The 19,825-nt window shown below is 41.7% G+C and overlaps 1 protein-coding gene across 3 annotated transcripts in view; it reads right to left on the bottom strand.

Moving 5' to 3' along the window:
* LOC107517439 overlaps nt 1-19,825 on the bottom strand; it is a 59,107-nt gene that overhangs the window by 29,016 nt on the left and 10,266 nt on the right. For 2 of the 3 annotated variants that reach the window (XM_036228918.1, XM_036228919.1), the window contains one exon: nt 914-971. In XM_036228918.1, the coding sequence (XP_036084811.1) occupies nt 914-971 (58 nt within the window). Of the gene's footprint in view, nt 1-394; nt 972-19,825 lie in introns of all 3 variants that reach the window. The other variant, XR_004953414.1, reaches the window with a different exon arrangement.

Genomic DNA, 19,825 nt, shown 5'->3' with positions numbered 1-19,825 from the left:
ACACCGAGAATGACGTGTAACTTCCGTACGGGTCCAGACGCATCCTCAGAGGGACCGCTCCCCATCTTTCTCCTAACCTGCATCCCATTCTAGCCAAACTGAGCCCTGACTCCAGGGAGGAGAGAAAGTCTGAGGCCCGATTCCTATACCCTTGTGCCCTGCCTCAGGACAGTCCTCGGCCCCACAGGACCGAGGATGGGAATGTCCAGGCCACGCGCAAGAAACGCTACTGCCACCCACAAAAGTGTGGCTGGCCTATGGCCCTAATAAGACAATCACGAAGAAGTGTAACAGTAGTGTGCACTTGCTCCTCGACTTACAATGGGGTTGCATCCCGATAAACCCACGGTAAGATGGAAATACTGAAAGTCGAAAATGGATCGATCGCACTAACCTCCAGCCGTCGCAGCGTAGCCCGGGGACCCTTCGGCGTGCTCAGACACGCGCGTCATCAGGCGGGACCCCATGAGTCCGGCGGCGTCTGGAACGGCCTCCCTCTCCTCACCGGAAGCAGGAGCCAGGCACAGGCATTTTGTAGACGTGATGGGATGTGAAAACACAGCATCCAGAAACGCTGGCGACGCGGTCGGTGCCCCGTAGAGCGCCGGTGTCCACCCGCGTGGCCGCGCGGCCGACGGGGAGCTGCGGGTCACCCCGCCACCAGCGTCACGAGGGGCCGTACCACCTACCGCTGCCCCGGGAAGGCCTCGGCCTCGACGTCTGAGGTACGTTTCTCCCGAATGCTTTACCACTTTTATGCCTTCGTAACTGAAAAATCTTAAGTTGAATCATCATCAGTCGGGGACTGCCTGCAGTCCCCAAATACGGGCTATTCGATTTTGAAAAGTGCCTCACGTGGCATAGTCACAGCTGAAGTAAATGGTGCCGTGCCAGTTTCAGTACAGACACTCACCGGTCTCTTCTCTTCAAGGGCGCCGTGGTCTTGGAATCCAGTTCCATCCAAGGAACTTCTTTAAGAAAAAAAAAACGACATATATAAATAAATATATGTAAAAAGTACTCTGAGTCTCATTTTCTACGTAACGCAAGAAAATATCTATGTCGCGCCAAATGGTTATAGATGTATGAAAACATTCTTGACCAAATTTCTCACTTTCCTTCTAAATATAGCTGTCATGTACTTTCGAATGGTGAGTACTCAGCAGTCACAAGCCAAAGTTTAAGAGGATATTTAAAGCATTTACTGATTTTTCTCTTCATAGTGTATACCTTCATATGGTTAGTCCTGAGCTCGAATACAGATATTTTTTCCAAAAGTTAATTGTAAGACATTTACGTGGAACTCAAAGCATATTGCCCATTAAAACATTGCCAGAGATGGGATTTACGTTCCTGAGTGAACTCACAAAAGGCAAAGTATCTGAAACTGTAAGGATTTACTTATTCTTCTATTACGAAATATACTTGGACGTGTTCTGCATATCAAAGCATTTTTAAACAGACGTATTATTCACCCCCTTCACAACACAATTCAACACAGACTACTCGTAGCATGAAGAAAGCTCAAAAGATGGGAACGGAAACTCAAAAAGGAGGAGACGAGGGGCTTAGAGGGTGACTGTGGGGGAAAGGCTGGACAGATTTCCCACCTCTTTTTTTCCAATTTTGACTAGTCTTGACTTTCAGCACATTTCTTAGTTTCCCCTGCCCCTCTCCATCACCTCGCAAACGCACGCTCAGGCGCTGGGCGCTGGGCGCTGGGGGTGCCGGGAAGGGCGGTCGCGGAACTGCCCCCTTTCCTCCCTTCCCCCTTCCCTTCTTCCTCCAGTTCTCTCTCTCATCTCCGTTCTTCTCCACATTCCCCTCCATCTTCTCTCTGCCTTTCTCTCAGAAACCCTCTATCCTGCCTCCCCAAGCCCACTGCCCTCATTCCTTCTGTCTTATCGTTCCCACCTTGAATCTTTAAATTCCTCTCTGGCTTCTCTCTCTTCTGAACCCCGTGGCCATTGCCCGGATCAGGCCCTCACCATCTCTCAGTGGCAGCCCATAGGATTCTCCCTGTCTCTGACCTTGGGCTTCCCCTGAGGAAGACGATTGCATCATGGTGCTTTCCTACTTAAGGACCCCGATACTTTGGGGGTCACATCTAAACTCCTTATATCTGGGTCCTGCCTACTTCTTGAGCCTCATCTCCCTCCATCTGACTGATTCCTCCCGGGACCCTCACCCTGGGTCAAGCAGGCCTTCTCCAGCGCCTGCCCCCACCCCCAGCCCAATGTTTCCTTCTCCTTCTCCCACTAGACCGTGAGCACCTCGGGGAGAGACACTAAGTCTTTTATCTGCACCGCAGTGTTGTAGAATTAAATCCATTTTACTACCAGTTTCGGGCAAGGTGACAAGTAGAGTGAGGCCCCGGAACAAGGCGAGAAGTGACCAGGAATGACTAAGGGTAAGAAATGTAACACGTTTCAGAGCGATGTGTCATTCTGGGCGGCAGAGGATCTGCATTAGCCCGAAGAAAAGGGATCCCAAGTGACAGGGAAATTCTCAGCAGCTGATGACAGAGAGGACCAGTGTCACAGCAGCCACTAGGGCACAGGAAGAGAACTTGGGCTGAGCCGGGCACAAGCCAGCCAGCGACTTCCTGTGCTCTTGTTGCGACATGTCACAAGACAAACCAAAGCAAAGGTTACAAGGTAGCGTCACCGCTCTAATGCTCCGGTCTTATAAGCTTGATTAAAAATGAATGCCGAATATATTTTTTGCTTTTAAAATTCTTTGAAATGTAGTAATTCTTATGAAAAAAACTTCCTGTGATACTCTTCTAAATCAAATATAAACAAATATCTACATACACATAGATATATCTATATATGCTTTATATATATATACACATACACATATGTTCTGAAACAAACCCCACTGAATAGTGCTTTAGTTAAGGCTAAGGCTTTCTTTTGCATAAGGAGGCCCTCTTTCGATCTACGAAACGTTTTCCTCTCAAGTAAATCTTGTCCTTAAAAATAGCACTTTCTCAAAACAAGAGCGATAAAACTAGACCCAGATTCCTGGTAATAGGAACCTTTGCCTAAGAATTTTTCTTCCTTAGGAGTCGGGGGTGTCCATGCATTACCTATGTCAGGCTACAAGGGAAATACTGATTTACTCATTCTAGAATGGAAAATCGAGTTTTTTGTTTGTTTGTTTTTTGGCTTTTTTTTTCTATTCAAACCTGCGCACCTCCAGGAAGAACAACAACAAAAATCAACCAAGCTCTACATCAATATGTAATCTAATACGGGTTTAAAAAAGAGAACTAGAAAGTATTCCATTCCATGCTCTAGCACAAGAAATATTTAATAAATACAGCAAATTAAAAAATCTTTTTTGTTCTTCCTTTGGGTGACCAGGAAGGCCGAAGATGAGGAAGAATGAGGAAGGGAACAGAATCATAAATAAAAGGAGAGGGAAAGATCCAGAGACAGACACAGACAGGTCCACAGCTGAAGGGCAAGGCTGGGGCAGAAGCGGCAGCCGTTTCACACCTCGGTGGGAGGCGGCAGCCCTGGGGGCCAGACCCCAGGAGGAAGTTGGGGGGGGGGGCGTGAGGAGGGACACAGAGCCAGCTCTGTCCCGGACACGCTGGGTTTGCGGGGCTTTAAGGAGCCTCTAACTCGAGAACTGGAAATACGAGACTTAGAGCCAGAGCCTTCAGTTTAGAGCTCGTCCCCTTAGAAATGGCAACTAAAGCTGCGACAAGAGAAAAGGGAAAAAGCGTGAGGTGGCGAGTAAAGGAGATTCGGCCGAGAGCGAATGTTGAAGAGCGACCTCATCAACCTGCTGCGAACCTTTCTCTAGTGAAAGCAATGTGAGTGAATATGCTGCCCGATTGCAATACTTTGCTTTGACATTTTGTGATAATTGATCTAAAGGTCCATTTCTAATTTGACTTATAGCTATACTTTGTTTCGATGGTCAAGCATCTCACAAAGATACACAGAATTGAAGGGCAAAGGTACCTACCTCCTGGGCAGCACAAACTCAATAACTATACTTATTTTTCTATCCTATGCATTAATTATGCAATTCTGTTGAAATCCAGATGGGTCAGTTTCTATCTTCCTTGATAGCGACCGGTCGGGTCGTTCTTGGAAATTAATTGGAAATGTTGTATTTTAAAATTTTTAACAAGTGGGTTCAAAACCCACTGAAACTCTTTCTTTGTTAGATTTTTAAATTGGTTAGAAAATGATATTTCCAAGTGCGTAGGTATGCAGATATGAACGTTTTAGCAGGTGTCGTGTTTATATCCACTAGTTAAGCAACAAAATTATTTCACAATGAAAAAAAAAAAACATTGCCAAACGTCTGTTTTTGAAATGCTCTCTTCATAAGTTTATTTTGGAAAGTAATTAATTTCCCAATCTCAAGCTGACCTCATTTCAGATCTGATTAGACCATTATCTTTCCCCTCTCACTGTGGCTGAGGGAAGAGCACTTACCAAGGTCGGATCCTCCATCTCACATTCCCTTGGCTCGCAGCCTCAATACCATGGTCAAGCAGTAGCCTCTTTGCAGTGATTTAAAAAACACTATGCTCACCTTTTGAGGGTTAGTTTGTGTAAAACTAGATATTACTATCCATAAATCCCCGTAAAGTGCAGCCCGTGGCAATATGCTGAAGGCAATCAGACGAATGGGATCAGAGGTGGCCCTCCTCGTTATGTAATTCTCTGTCTTGCCTGGGGCATCTTGCGTCCCGACAGGACACAGCTGGAGTGGGGCGGGCAACGAGGTCATTCTGTCTCCACATAGTAGCAAAGCTACTGCAGTGGACTTCAAAATGTTAGGAAACACCCTCAAAATATATGAATGGGACATCGATTCTTCTCTTCCTCTCCCTGGGCCGTTTGTAGTCTGACCCGTGTGTCCCCTCCCGAAGACCAGAGCAGCAGTTCTCAAATGTCGGAGTGCCTCAGGTTCTTCGGAAGGAGATTTATTCATTTATTTACCTATCAGGTTTATTGAGGAATAATTTACATACAGTAAAATTTACCTATTTGTCATGTAGTTCTAAGGTTTTGGACCACTGAGTGTGTAACTGCAACTACAATGAAGATAGAAAATTCCTATCGCCCCTGAAATGACCTTGTGACCCTTTGTAGTTCATCTTTTCCCCCGACCTGCAGGTTCTGACAGCCTCGAAGGTGATTTCTGACCCTATAGTTTCTTTTTTATTTGGATTGACATAAAATTCATGTAACTTAAAATTGACCATTTAAACCGTTTTAGGTGGTTTAAATATACTCAGTGAGGTGCAACCATCACTACTACCTAATCCCAGGAGATTTCCATCACTCGGAACAGAAACCCCATCCCCATGAAGTGGCCTGGGAATATCTAATTTAAAAGCATGGTAGGCACACAGGTTCCCAAGTATGGTCTGTGGCTTTAAAATCTGCATCTTTAACAGGTCCCCAGCGGTTTCTGATGCAGGTGGTCCCCAAAGCACATTTGCGGTAACTCTCTTCTAAAGCTGAAAGGAACCCTCACACCTTGCTGGTGGGACTGTAAATTTGGTACAGCCACTATGGAAAACACATGGTGTTTCCTCAAAAAACTAAGAATTGATCTACCATAGGATCCAGCAATCCCTCATATTTACCACAAAGACTTGAAAACATATATCCAAAAAGACATTGCACACCGATGTTCATGGCAGCATTATCACGGTGGCCAGGATAGCAACCAAAGTGTCCTACAATAGATGATTGGCTAAAGAAGCTGCGGTACATATACACAATGGATTATTACCCAGCCATAAGAAGAGAGGAAATACTGCCATGTGCAAAAACGTGGATGGACCTTGAGATTATCATGCTAAGCGAAATAAGCCAGACAGAAAAAGTTGAAAACCACATGATATCAGTTATAAGTGGGATATAAACCTAAAAGCAACAAATGAACAGGACAAACAGAGACTCATGGACAGGGTCAATAGACTAGTGGTTACTAGAGGGGACAGGGGAGGAGAAGGGAGGAGGTAGATGAGGTAAAAGGGGCCAAATATGTGGTGACAGATATTTAACTATGGGCAGTGAATACACAATATTACATATATATGTCTTACTGTTGCATTGTACATTTGAAACTTATTGGATTTCTATAGCCAATGTCATTATAACAAAAAATAATAATAATAAAAATAAATAAATAAGGAGAAAAAAATAAAGGTAAAGCTATGTCACCACGGCACAGTGCAAACTGTAGAAGAGACACACATGTAGTACCCACGCTGCTCTCTTAGACTACTCCCTAGCTCTCTCCGCCATCATCTTCCAAAACACGCAGTCTCGTTGACATTAATAATTAATATTTTTCTTTCCTTGACCCCGTCGCTCATTCAGGACCCCTACGTCCTCAGCAGAGTGTTCGCTTATTTCCAAGCATCTACGATGGATGGTCCACATCTCTTTGCCCCTGTCCTCTAGCCACAGAGTCGCCTGGTGTCAAAAGTCACGGTGGCCATGCCAAGAACATCAAGGTCCTGGCAAAAGCGCCGTCTTCCAAGCTTCCCGGTCTTCAGTCGGGTCCCGGAAAGATTCTGAAATGGGGAGTTGCATGCGGAAGGGTTGGGGGGGGGTGTTCTCGGGAAATCCCCCTGCACAGAAGCAAGGACCGCACTCTGAGCGGAGGGAGAGGCCAGGAGCTCAGCTCGCCCTGCGGTCCCGGGGAGGGAGGATGGCCTTTCCATGTCGTCCCATGTTGAGTAAACCCGCTGGGCCTTCGTGTTTCTGCAGGAGCCAGTCATTGGCCACGGGCTGCTCGGGGCGGGGGCCGGGGGTAGGGACCAGGGACAGTTCCCCGAGGTTGGAGGGCAGCTGCTATTCCCAGCATGTGCGGTAGGGGTGTCTGGGCCCACCCCCATCCACTCTTCAGCCACTCCTACCCCTGCGCCTTTTCACAGGAAATGCACCTCGTCTGAAAATAGCTTACCCAGCACTCTGGCTGGGCTTGTTTCCTGGGGGACTTACAAGGAAACGTCCGTGGGGGGAGCGGAAGCCCCACTGCGGCAGTTGCCTGGAGGCTGCACCCGACACCCCGCCCCCGCCTCTTCCTTTCCCCTGCTAGGTTCCCTTTAACCTCCGCTAGCACCCATGCTGGTCTCGGTGGCCTGCCTAGCACAACGCTCCAGGCTCTCATTCCTGCGGGGCCCGAGTACCTGGTTACCAGGATCCCCCAGCGTCTGCATCTGCTGATGTACTACTAAACTCAGTGACTGACAACCAGGACACGCGCTTATAGACTCCTTGGGCACCAAACACGTTCTACCCTCCCGCGTGGCGATGCGGTGACTCTACACTCCTCCTAATCTCAGGGTCAATCACACAGCCCCTTGGCTCCGGCGGGAGGGGCTTCTGACAGGAACTGCCACAGCGTGTCTGAAGGCATGGAGCGCTCAGAGACTGGGCTGCACTTTTAAGATGCTGTGATGTGTAACTTGTTTATTAAAAAATATATTCTAGGAGGAAAAAAAAAATAATTCAATGAAATAGTTGCTTTTCTCTGCCCTGATACCTGCAGACGTTTCCGTCAAGAAGCTAATACTTTTCATTGATCCTCAATCCTTATCTAGCTACTTCCCACCTCTTTCTTTTCTTTCATAGCCAAATTCCCCAAAAGACCATCCATATCAGCATTTTCCAAAGCATCCAAGGAAACACTAGTTTCATGGTGCTAAAACTAAATTTTATGGTAAATGCATTTGGGAGTTTTAATCATCACTAACAGCTTAGATTTACTGATAGCTTAAAACAACAAATCAGGGACTATGCTAAGAGCTTTCAAAATATTATCTCATTCGTTTATTTTATTCAGGCATTCACTCATTCAACAAATATTTACTGAGTCCCTACTATGTACCAGTCACTATAGCAGGTGCTATGAATAAAACACAATACGATAACCACAGAAGACATAGTTCCTGCCCTCATGGGGCTCAGGCTTTAGTGGGAAGAAAGGTATTAATCGAGGAATCACAAATGAATGTAAAATTCCAGTGGCGCTTAATGCTATCAAGGAGACGTACACAGTAGTATGAGAGAATGTGATAGGGAAGTTGACGTAGGATAAGCTATAGACGACTTCCCTAAAAAACTGGAATTTGGGTTGAGATTAGAATAACGAATAGTGTATATTCACCATTATATGTACAATTATTAAATACATGCAATTTCTGCAGAAGGCATACAAATATATATACACAAATATATATTGAGTGTATACAATTACGTATACTACGCGATTGGGGGTGAAGGGAAATCAGCGAAAGATATGATGCAATGACTGACATGATTGGATTTGCATTTTAGGAAGATCATCCTGTAACTTATGTGGAGAAGAGACGAGAGGGTGACAAGATTGGAGGGAGGGAGATATTCAGTTCCTGCAACAAGCCAGGATGCCGCCGGTAAGCTGCGAACCGGGGCCGTGGCAGGGAGACTGAGGACCGGGAGAAGGGAGATGGCTATGCGAAAGGGACTCGACAGGACTTGCCTGTCATCTGGATGTGAGAAGTAAAGGTCTGAAAAGGTTTAAGCAGCACCTAAGGGTTCTAATTTGGTGAACGGATTAAAAGGGGTTACTACCGACGAGTAGAGGGATACAGGAGGAGAAGCAAGTTTTGTGGGAGAAGAGATGGATTCAGTTTTGAGTCTAAGGTATCTGTGAGTCCTTTAGATGAGGATTATTCAATTTAGGGACTTTTGACATTTCAGGCCAGGACATTCTTTGTTGTAAGCTGTTGTCCTGCTCACTGCAGGATGTTTAGTGGCCTGACCTACTAGATGCCAGTACTACCCTATCCCCAATTCTGAAAATCATAAATATCTCTAAACAGCCAAACAAAATTGCCCCTTGCTGAGTACCACTGATTTAGATGGAGGTTGGTCCCAGGATTTCAACTGTGATACAGGTACTCATATTTGCATCTCAGCCCACACCTTCTCCTGAGCTCTGGATTCATATAAGACATGTCCAGATTGGCTGGACAGGATGAGGAACCAATTCAGTTCAGGGTGATATTTACATTCCATCTGCACGAATTCTATTCATAATCCCATTGCCAGTTCTTTAAAATGCATGAGGGGCACAAACTGCTGTCGAATTCCTGTATGTATAGAGACATTTCTTTAAGAAAAAGAGAAAAATGAAAGAATACTGTTATTTTTCTTTTGGGAGTCTCTTTTTTTCCTGGGAGTAATGGCTCCTCGGTAGCTAACTAGGCAGCTATTTTAGGACCTGAGGGAAATCTAAGAATTCAGACACAGACTCTCAGTGACCTAAAATTGGTCAAATTGGGTTGTCCCAAATTCATGGATTTAAATGTGTCAAGGAGAATTCGTTCCTACTCATTCTCTTGGTGTAGGAATGGAGCTGATGTTCTATTTTATTGTTTCCTCCAATAATAAGTGAACGTATGCTTATAGTAGAAATATTTTAAAACATAAAAAGGATAGACAAAAATTTATAATTAGTCATGAACGGATCATGAAAAAATTTAGATATAACCTAAATTTTATATTCTTATTATACATTTCTCATTTTTTAAAAAATTGGAATCATGTTGGAGATATAGTTTTGCTGCCTAGCCTTTTAAAAATCACATTGTGAAGCCGTTATGACTGTTGAATAATTTAGTTAGTCGTTCCTACTGAACAATTAGTTTTCGGTATTTCAGTATAAATAATGCTGCACAAAACATCCTTGGACCAAACCCCTGACAGCATCTCTGTGTATCTGCTCAAGCTGGAGTGCTAGAGGGCTGTCAAACGTTTGCGGGTCCCTGATATTGCATCCCTCAATAACTGTACCACTTGACACGCCCGCCCGTGATGTGTAAGGTGAGCCTCCTGCCCCATTCTCACCTTTGTTACCAAGGCTTTAAAAAGAATCTCTGCCTGTCTGGTGTGCGTAAGCGTTTTTTTCCACCTTAAGCTGGGCAGTCGAGTCTGTGCTGTCAGCTGGTTTCCAAGGGGCACAATGCCCATCGTCACAGTGGCAAAGGAAAACCCTCAGGCTGACTGCGGCTGGGAGCACCGGGCGGGTGCAAGGGGGAGGCTGGGAAGTGGGCCGCACCCCGCCACACACTCGGCTTTATGCGCAGGTGCGGCCCACGACCCCTCCCCCGTCTTAGGGGCGCCCGACATCACTATGCTTTCTACCCCTATCACATTTTGCTCTCCAAAATACTTAATAGATATTGGGCAAGGCTACATTTCTTAACCATCGGAGGGCATTGAAATTTTGCTTTTGTTCGTTTCACTTACAAACACAGCGATGTGTCTCTTCCAACTACACAGGGGCCTACGGGTCTTGGAGGGTTTGGAGAAGACCCTCGCCCTGAAGGGCTGGGATCGTCCTGAGTGACAGCGACGCCCGTGCCTTAGGGACCTGTCCCTGGAACTTGGCTAACCAGGTAGCAGAGCAAAGGTTGGGGCGCAGCCAGTCTGCCTCCGGCGCGAGGCACAGCTGTCGAGCGCTCCGGTCGCTTTGCCCGTTCGCTCACTGGGTGTGAGATGTGGGCATGGCGGTAGGAGACATTTTTTCTTCCACCTTCTCTCCCTTCCTTCCTTCTTCACATTACAAAAATAACACGCACTTGTTCGAACCTGCGTTTCTCACAACAAGCGCATGTTGTTTTTGTCATTTAAAATAATACCGAAGGAAAGAAACATTTTCCCCTTTCCTCATCATCCAGCCCTGTGAGGCGATCATGCTCACAGACTGGTGGGGGGCCCGCCTCTCCCGAGCTCACACGACACGCGCCAACACGCGCATGTGGGGGGGGGGCTGTTCACTTCTTTCCCTTCCTTTTCCTATTACGCCTGTTATTATACTACGTCTGTTGCTATTATCACTATTATGCCCATTCCTCTGCAACTCGCTTCGTTAAATACACATCATTTCAAGTCGATAGACATAGGCTAACTTACTCATCCTTCCTTTAAAAGTAGCTTTTGACTGAATGAGGTACGAGGTGCACATGGCACCAGGTTCACACCGCGCAGACGTGTTCACGCACATGCCATCGGCCTCCCGCCCAGGCCCGTCTTCTTCCCCACAGGCGAACACTGTACACAACACTAGGCCACTAAGAAAGCACTATACGTGCGATTACAGTTTTATTGTAAAGGCTACAAATCAAGAACAGCCAAATGAGTCATACGGGATGAAACCTGGGAGGGTCCCCAACATGGAGACTCTGTGTCTTCTGCCCCTGGAACCAGGGTACATCACCCTCTAAGCACATCAGTGCGCCCACTACTAGAAAGTGTGGTGTCCAGGGTTTTGGCCGTGTGATCGAGTTCCATCTCTAGCTCCTCCCCTCTCCAGAGGCCAGCAGGTTGGGCCGTTAGCCCCCACCCTCTTAATCACACGGTTGGTCTTTCCGGTATGACCAGCCCCCATCAAGTTATATGAGGTCCCACCGCGAGTCACCTCATTACTGTAAACTCAAGTGTAATCCAAGGGGGTTCATGGATAAGACACCCCTATCTGTGACGGGAACCTGAGACGAAGACCAAATTCTTTATGACAGGCTCCAAAGCACAATTCAAAAGCCACTGACTAACAGAGCAAACACTAAGCTTTTAAATATAGTCTAAAAAGATTATAAATTCCTTGAGGGCAAGGGACTGGTTTATTCACTGCTATTCCCCAGCGAACAGCACAATGCAGAGCATTCGGTAGGCACTCAGTAACTTTGTATGCAACAGTTTCCTTACTCAATCAAATGTCGAGCTCTGTTTTTCCCTAGTCACTTCGATCACCAACATGTACTTTCCCTTCCCCACATTTAGTCGGTAAGATCCTGGAGGCCAGAAGTCTTTGTATATTCTGACTAGGGATATGATAAATGCTTATTAAACAAATTAATCCTTTGTTAAAAATAATCACAGTGGGTTATGCTTAAAGAATTATTTACTTCAGATGACACGGTAGTTTAAAAGAAAACATATCAAGAAAACTACAAACCAATATCTCTGATGAATACGGACACAAAAACCCTTAACAAAATACTAGCAAATCAAATACAACAATACATTAAAAAGATTATACATCACAATCAAGGGACACAAATATATTCAAATCGATCAATGTGATACATCACATGAAGAAAATAAAAGATAAAAATCATATGATCATATGACTAGATGCAGAAAAAGCATTGGCAAGATACGACATCCATTTACGATGAAAACACTCAATAACATGGGTATAGAATGAAAGTGCCTCAACATAATAAAGGCCATTTATGTCAAACTCTCAGCTGACGTCATACTCAATGGTGAAAAACTGAGAGCTTTTCTCCTAAGATCAGGAATAAGACAAGGATGCCCGCTCTCACCAGTTACTCAATATAGTAATGGAAGTCCTAGCCAGAACAATCAGGCGAGAGAAATAAATAAAAGGCATCTAAACTGGGAATAAAGAAGTCAAATTGTCACTTTTTACAGACAACATGATTTTTATGCAGAAACCCTAAATAGTCCACCAAAAAACTATTAAAAACAATAAACAAATACAGTAAAGTTGCAGAATACATAATTGATGCATAAAAATACATTCCATTCCTATATACTAACAAAAAAATTTCAGAAAAAGAAATGAAAACCAGTTCCTTTTGTAATTGCAACAAAAGGAATAAAATACCCAGGAATAAACCTAATGAAGCATGTGAAGGACTTATACACTAAAAACTACAAGACATTATTAAAAGAAATTAAGGAAGACACAAAGAAATGGAAAGATATTCTGTGTTCTCAGGTAGGAAGAATTAACATAGTTTAAAATGGTCATATTATCCAAAGCAATGTACAGATTTAGTGAAATCACCATCAAAATCTCAATGGCATTTTTAACTAAGAAATAGAACAAAAAAATATCATCAGATTTGTATGAAACTGCAAAAGAACCCTAAGAGCCAAAGTAATTCTGTGAAAAAAGGACAATGCCAGAGCTATCACACTCCCTGACTTCAAATTATGCTACAAAGCAACAATAATCAAAAGAGCACAGTATTGACAGAAAAGCAGACACGCAGCCCAATGGAACAGAGGAACTCGGAAAAATATAAATCCACATATATATGGGCAAATAATTTTCGACAAAGCAGCCAAACACATACATAGGAGAAAAGAAATCCTCTTCAATAAATGGTGCTGGGGAAATTGGAAAGTTACATGGAGGAAAAAAATGGAACTAGGTGGCTATTTGTCACCGTACCCCCAAATTAATTCAAACTGGATCAAAAACCTAAATATAAGACCTGAAACAACAAATTGCATAGAAGAAAACATAGGTACCAAACTCACGGCCCTTGATCTTAGAGAGGATTTTATGAGTTTGACCTCAAAGGTAATGGGAAGTAAAAGAAAAAAATAAATGAATGGGACCATATCAAACCGAAAAGCTTCTGCATAGCAAAAGAAACCATCGTCAAGACAAAGAGGCAACCAACTGAATGGGAGAAGATATTTATAAACAACATCTCTGATAAGGAGCTAATATCCAAAACATATAAAGACTCACACAATTCAACAAAAGAACAAACAATCTAATTAAAAAATGGGCAGAGGACATGAACAAACACTTCTTCCAAGAAGATATACCAACAGCCAATAGACATAAAAAAATGCTCAACTACATTAGCTAGTAGGGAAATGCAAATCAAAATCACCTATTAGAATGGCTATTATCAACAAAACAAGTAACAACACGTGTTGGACAGGTTGTGGAGAAAAAGGAACCCTCATGCACTGCTGGTGGGAACATAAATTGGTATAGCCACTATGGAAAACAGTATGGAGGCTCCTCAAAAAATTAAGAATAAAATTATTATATGACCCAGCGATGCCTCCTCTGGATATCTACTTGAAAAATTTGAAAACATTTACTTGTAGATATATATGTACCCCTATTTACAGTGTGGCCACGACATGGAAATCACCAAAGTTCCTTTGATAGATGATTGGATAAAGATGTGGTACATACTACACAGCCACAGAAAAGATGTAACACTGCCATTTGCAACAGCATAGATGGATCTTGAAATTACCACGCTAAGAGAAATAAGTTGGATGGAAAAAGTTGAGAACCATATGATTTTACTCATTTGTGGGATATAAAACTGAAAGCAACAAATGAACAAGACAAACAAACAAAAACTCAGGACACAGACAACAGTATGGTGGTTACCAGAGGGAAAGGCAAGTGGCAGGGGCAGAAATGGGCAAAGGGGTCAAATACTTGGCGACAGAAGGAGATTTGACTTTGGGTGGTGAACACACAATGCAATATACAGATGACGTATTACAGAATTGTATGCTGGAACCCTATATAATTTTATTAACCACTGTCACCCCAATAAATCTAGTAAAAAATAAAATGGCTATCACACATGATTTCATCATAACACAAAAATTTCACAGTGGCAATTTTAGATAATCATTTGCAATTAAATTTTGAGGTCTCTCGTTTAATTGAGAAAAGGCTGTTAAGGGTTAGGTTCATGGAGATCAATAGTTTAGAAAAAGGGTGAAGCATCATCAATGTTCAAAGAGAGTTCTTTTCTTTTTTTCTTTTTTCGCTTTGAGGCATAACTGACAAATAAAACTGTAAGATATTTAAAGTGTACCTCATGATTTGACATATGCATACATCGTGAAAAAATTCCTCCCATTTAATTAGTATATCTTTCACCTCATGTGTGTGAATATGTGTGCGTGTGGTAGTTTTTTGGTGAGAACATTTAAGTTCTACTCTCTTAGCAAATTTCAATTATACAGGACAGTGCTATCGACTGGAGTCACCATATTATATATTAGACCCTCCGACCTCATTCGTCTTATAACTGGAAGCTTGTGCCCGTCTACCAAGCTCTCCCTATTCTTCATGCCGCCCGGCCCCTGCTGTCCACTTTTCTGCTTGTAAGAGCTTTCGAAGCTGCTATTAAATTGACATTTTACTACTGGACATACGTGCTAATGTTTCCGTAACTACGGTGATGGGCAGTGTGCTTCGTACGAAGTCGTCTTAGACGGTGGCTTTTCCTCCCTCCTGCCTCCCACTCCAACTATATATAAAGGACTGTTTATTACAACTATTTGGTTCTGAGAAAAAGATTTTCCATAACACACCGCCCACATGCATGCTTATTTCTCCTTTGCTACCTATTTTGACTGTTTAGTCCAAAACGAATGACTTCCTCTTTCTTCTCTAGTGTTTATTTACTATATTATCTTTTGAAAATTACCACTATATAGTACTGATTAGTCATCTACTGCATCAGGCATCATCTCCGACACCTGGGCCTGTGGTCTTAAAGAGGTCATGTCAAAGAATCTAGTAAAATTGAAAAAAATAGACATACAATGACTAAAATTTAAATGTAAAAGAAACTAATAACCACATCGCACCCATTAGGAGGGCTGTTATAAGAAAAAAAAAAACAGCAAAAAATAAAAAAATAATAAGCGTTAACAAGGATATGTAGAAATCAAAACCCTTGTTCGCTGTTGGTGGGACTATAAAATGGTACAGCTGCTGTGGAAAATATTATGGTGTTTCCTCAAAAAATTAAAAATAGAATTGCCATGTGATTCAGAAATTCCACTTCTGGGTATGTACTCAAAAGAATTAAAAGCAGAAACTAAAAGAGATGTATATACGCCCACCCATGCTTATAGATAGGAGCATTTTCACAACAGCCAAAAGGTGGAAGCAACCCAAGTGTCCACTGATGGACAAATGGACAAACAAAATGCGGTTGATACATATAATAGTTTTCAGCCTTAAAAAAGAAGGAATTCAGACATATGTTACAACATGGAGGAAGCTTGAGGACACTATGATAAACAAAGTAAGACGGTCACAAAAGGACAAATACTGTATGATTCCACTTATGCGATGTGATGGCTAATTTTATGTGTTAACTTGACTGTGCTTTGGGATGCCCCGTTATTTGGTCAGACATTCTGCGTGTGCCAGTGAGGGTGTTTGGGGATGAGACTAACATCTGAAAGGACAGACTGAGGAAAGCATATTGCCCTCCCTAATGTGGGTGGGCCTCGTCCAATCAGTGGAAGGCCTGAATAGAACAAAAAGGCTGACCTTCCTGTAAGAGTGCTGTGCCCTTTTACACCTCTGTCAAATGTAAGAAAAGCTACTTATGATAGTCGTCAAGACTATCAACATTGAATTTACATTTAATCACCACTTAAAATCCATTAAATTATCAAGCTGCCTAATTTCTGAAAATTAGTTATCCACATTAACATTTCCTGAATACCTACTGCGTGATGTGCTAACACATCTGCGAATAAAACATATATTTGAATCCTCACAACTACTATTATTTCTGTTTTTACAGATGAGGAATTGAGATGCAGAAATGCTAAGTAATTTACCCAATGTCACACAACTAGAAGTGATGAAGTGTGATGAGAACTCATATTTGCCTGGTTCCATAGCCTATGGTCTTATGACTTGATATTTCTTCCTTAGCTCCACTTATTTGCTCACAAGGATTTGAGAATTTGAGCTGCATAAGTGTAATTGGCAACTACTGAAAAAAAGTGTTAATATTTTTAATTTGGAGAGAGTTTTGAAAAACAGAACAATATTTCAAAAAAAATACATAAAGGAGAATTAGACAATTGGTAACAAAAATACAAATGGTTTTTAAAGTTATGAATAAATGTTCATCCTCACTGGCAGTCAAAGGGATAAAAATTAAAATGCCAATGAGACATCAGTTTGGGGGTACCTAATAATTTTTTCCTTTTTCTTCCCTCTCTCCCTCCCTCCCTTCCTCCCTTCAGTGATGACACCCTGTGTAGGCAAGGGGTTAGGGAAGCAGACACTCTCAAACAACCTGGTGAGAGTAAATGTTGGTACAATTCCTTTATGTTCCCCAAATTTACTTAAGATTGTTAGGAGAAAAAAAAACAATCCTCTCATCCCCTTCCTCTTCAATCTACTTCCTACAATTGTTTTCAACTCTTTTAACTGATTCTTGATATTTATCTTAATATCTCTAAAAATATGCTTATATTCCTGCTTCTTGAGTTTTCCGTTTTAGGCATTATCTATTGACATTTCCACTTTGGAATATGGGAATTTAGCTCCTATCCATGTCCTTGCCCTCACTAGTCAGTATCCTCGTACCTTGCTACTAAAGTTATGTCATAATTTTGACTTAATATTCAATGTTTACATCAGTTATAGCCGAGCCACATTCCATATATTATACTTTATCTTTCCTGAACATTCTTTTTTCTTTGAAATTAGTATTTTGTTTAGTTTTTCATATATTCATCATTAGCTCACTACATTCAAACCCAATAGTATTTTCCATTTTCTTGAAAATACCTAGTGACTTTGATCTTCTTAAAGATGTCTCTTCGAATCTTCTGACCTGATCCCATGGAGACGAGTGGCCTTTTGGCCTGCTGCACGGCAGTCTCCTTTGAACCTCTCTTCACCATCGCTCCTGGATTCTTCCTTCCTGTGTCATATCTCTATTTCCCAAAATCCCATGTCTTCCTCTTTCTTGGCTTATTCCCTCTCTTCTCGAAAGTGGTGCATCAGAAATAACTTGTTTTTGAGATTTTGCATGCCTGAAAACATCTCTCTTCTACCTTCACTCTCATTTGATAGTTAGGCTGGGTATATAATTCTTGGAAATGATTTTCCTTCAGAATTTTGAAGACATTGCTTCACTGTCTTCTGGCTTCCACTGCTACTACGGCAAGGGCGAATTTCTCTGGGGGGCGGGGAATTAATGTATAGCAAATAGACTTCTTGCTATAATGTATCCTGAAATAAAAAACACCTGGCAAAAAGTACCCTTTAAGCATTCATTTGATATTCAACAAATTTAGGTACTATAACTCACTACAAAAGTGAAATAAAAAGTTATGTTATGGGCATCTTTATTGTCCTGATGAACAGGCACCTGGAGTTACAGTGTGTTTCTCTGTTCCCATTAGTTATGACTTTGGAAGTTTAATGGCATTCTGATTCATAATTTTTAGATGAAGATCAATTTTTATCTCTGGAAGCTAGCAAATTCTTTCTTTCATTTTTTTTCTAGTCCTGTTTACTGGAATTTCACAAACAGCTTCCTTGATACCTTGATTTCTTGGAAATTGTCTTGAATTTTGATGATTCAGTAATTACCTTCCCTGTTCATTCTGTTCTCTTCCTCAGGAACTATGGAACCCTGGAATTTGTATGTTAGATCTCCTGGACTGATTCTCTAAATTTTAAATTTTTTATTTTCCTTTTTTTAGTCTTTCTGTTCCCCTTTCTAGGGAACTGATTCAATTTTATTTTCCAATTTTTCTACCGAGTTCCTTTTATTTCTATAAAAATCAGTCTTTACACACAACTAATTTTTGTCTTTGTTGATTCTCTTTTTTTTACTTCATTATTTTTATGTCTTTATTATTCCTTTTTTCAACTTCCTTTGAATTTAATCTATTTTTTTATACTTCTTAAATTGAAAAATTAGCCCATTAATTTTCGGCCTTTAAGCACAGTATGACTTTAGTTCCACATGCAGAATTTAATAGGAGGCACTTTTATTATCATTCGATTCCAAGTGTTTCCTGATTTTATTTTCTTCTTTGATTATGTATAGAAGCATATATTTTTAAAAATTGGCATAAAATTTCTTACTTAATTGTATTAATATCAGTAGTTATGTTCTTTATTCTTTGATTTTTGTTGAAACTTTCTTATGTCTTTTAATAAAACCCATTTTTAATGTTTTATTTGTTCTTGCAAATAATTTATACCCTCCAACTGATTCTTGCTAATTTTTTTTTTATGCTCATCAAATAAGTTTGTTAATGATGCTGTTCAAATGTTCTATATATATATACTGAGTCCATTTGAAATGAAAATTACTGGCTTATACATTTTTTTCATAACAAGCAAATATTGTATGTTAATGCCTCAAATCTGTCTTACTTTCAAGTGGAAGCCACAAATTCTTAAGAGGTAAAAATAATTCTATCTAGGACAAGCAGACAGATGTGATTTTTTTGCTACTCTGCAGTTTTTTTCTCCTACTCTACCATTTAGCTAACTGTATAGCCCTCTGCCAGTCCTGGCTTTATGCTGGGGCCTTTGACCTCCCTTCCCTGTGGGTGCTCCCTACAGCTATGGGCAGAGATAGTAGTAGATGTCTCCCAGGCACCCAGCACATTCAGTGACCCCTCACCTTCCCAGACTCTTCTTCCATCTTCATTCCTGGTTTTAGAGAATTTTCCCTACTTTCATATAAGCTTGAAAATTCATTTTAAATGGCATTTTAAAATATTTTAGGTGTTTTGGTGTGGGAGGGTTTCTGCTAGTGTATCTTATCTTACTCCCCGCCTCTCTCTGTCTCTTTGCCTACCTCTCTCCCTCGACTTGTCATGGTCCTGACTATTCTCATATCATAAGAACTATCTGTTCTTCTATCCTTTTTAAGTACAGCAAGCAGCATTTACCTCCCTGATTGCTGTAAAAAAAAATGTCCATTGCTTTACATATCTCCTGAATCGACGGGATGTTATTTTATTTCCTTTGTTCCAAAATATTTCCATTTCTCCCCTTTTTACTTGTTCTTGATTATAGAATGTTCTATTCTGACCTGGTGTTTGCTGGCAGGCAGACTGGTCAGACTGGCTTTGGCCCTCTTTACTATACACTTCTGAGCTTCCCTTCACAAATCTTAAGATCTAGCAGGCTCTGGCTCTTGTGGTTCCTCTGGGATGAATCCATGTAATAGATAAAATAGCTTCATGTCCTA

The sequence above is a fragment of the Rousettus aegyptiacus genome, unplaced genomic scaffold, assembly GCF_014176215.1.
Source record: "Rousettus aegyptiacus isolate mRouAeg1 unplaced genomic scaffold, mRouAeg1.p scaffold_m13_p_11, whole genome shotgun sequence".
Classification (NCBI taxonomy): domain Eukaryota; kingdom Metazoa; phylum Chordata; class Mammalia; order Chiroptera; family Pteropodidae; genus Rousettus; species Rousettus aegyptiacus.
The sequence above is the reverse complement of the archived record's forward strand: the minus strand, read 5'-3'. Positions and strand labels throughout refer to the sequence as shown.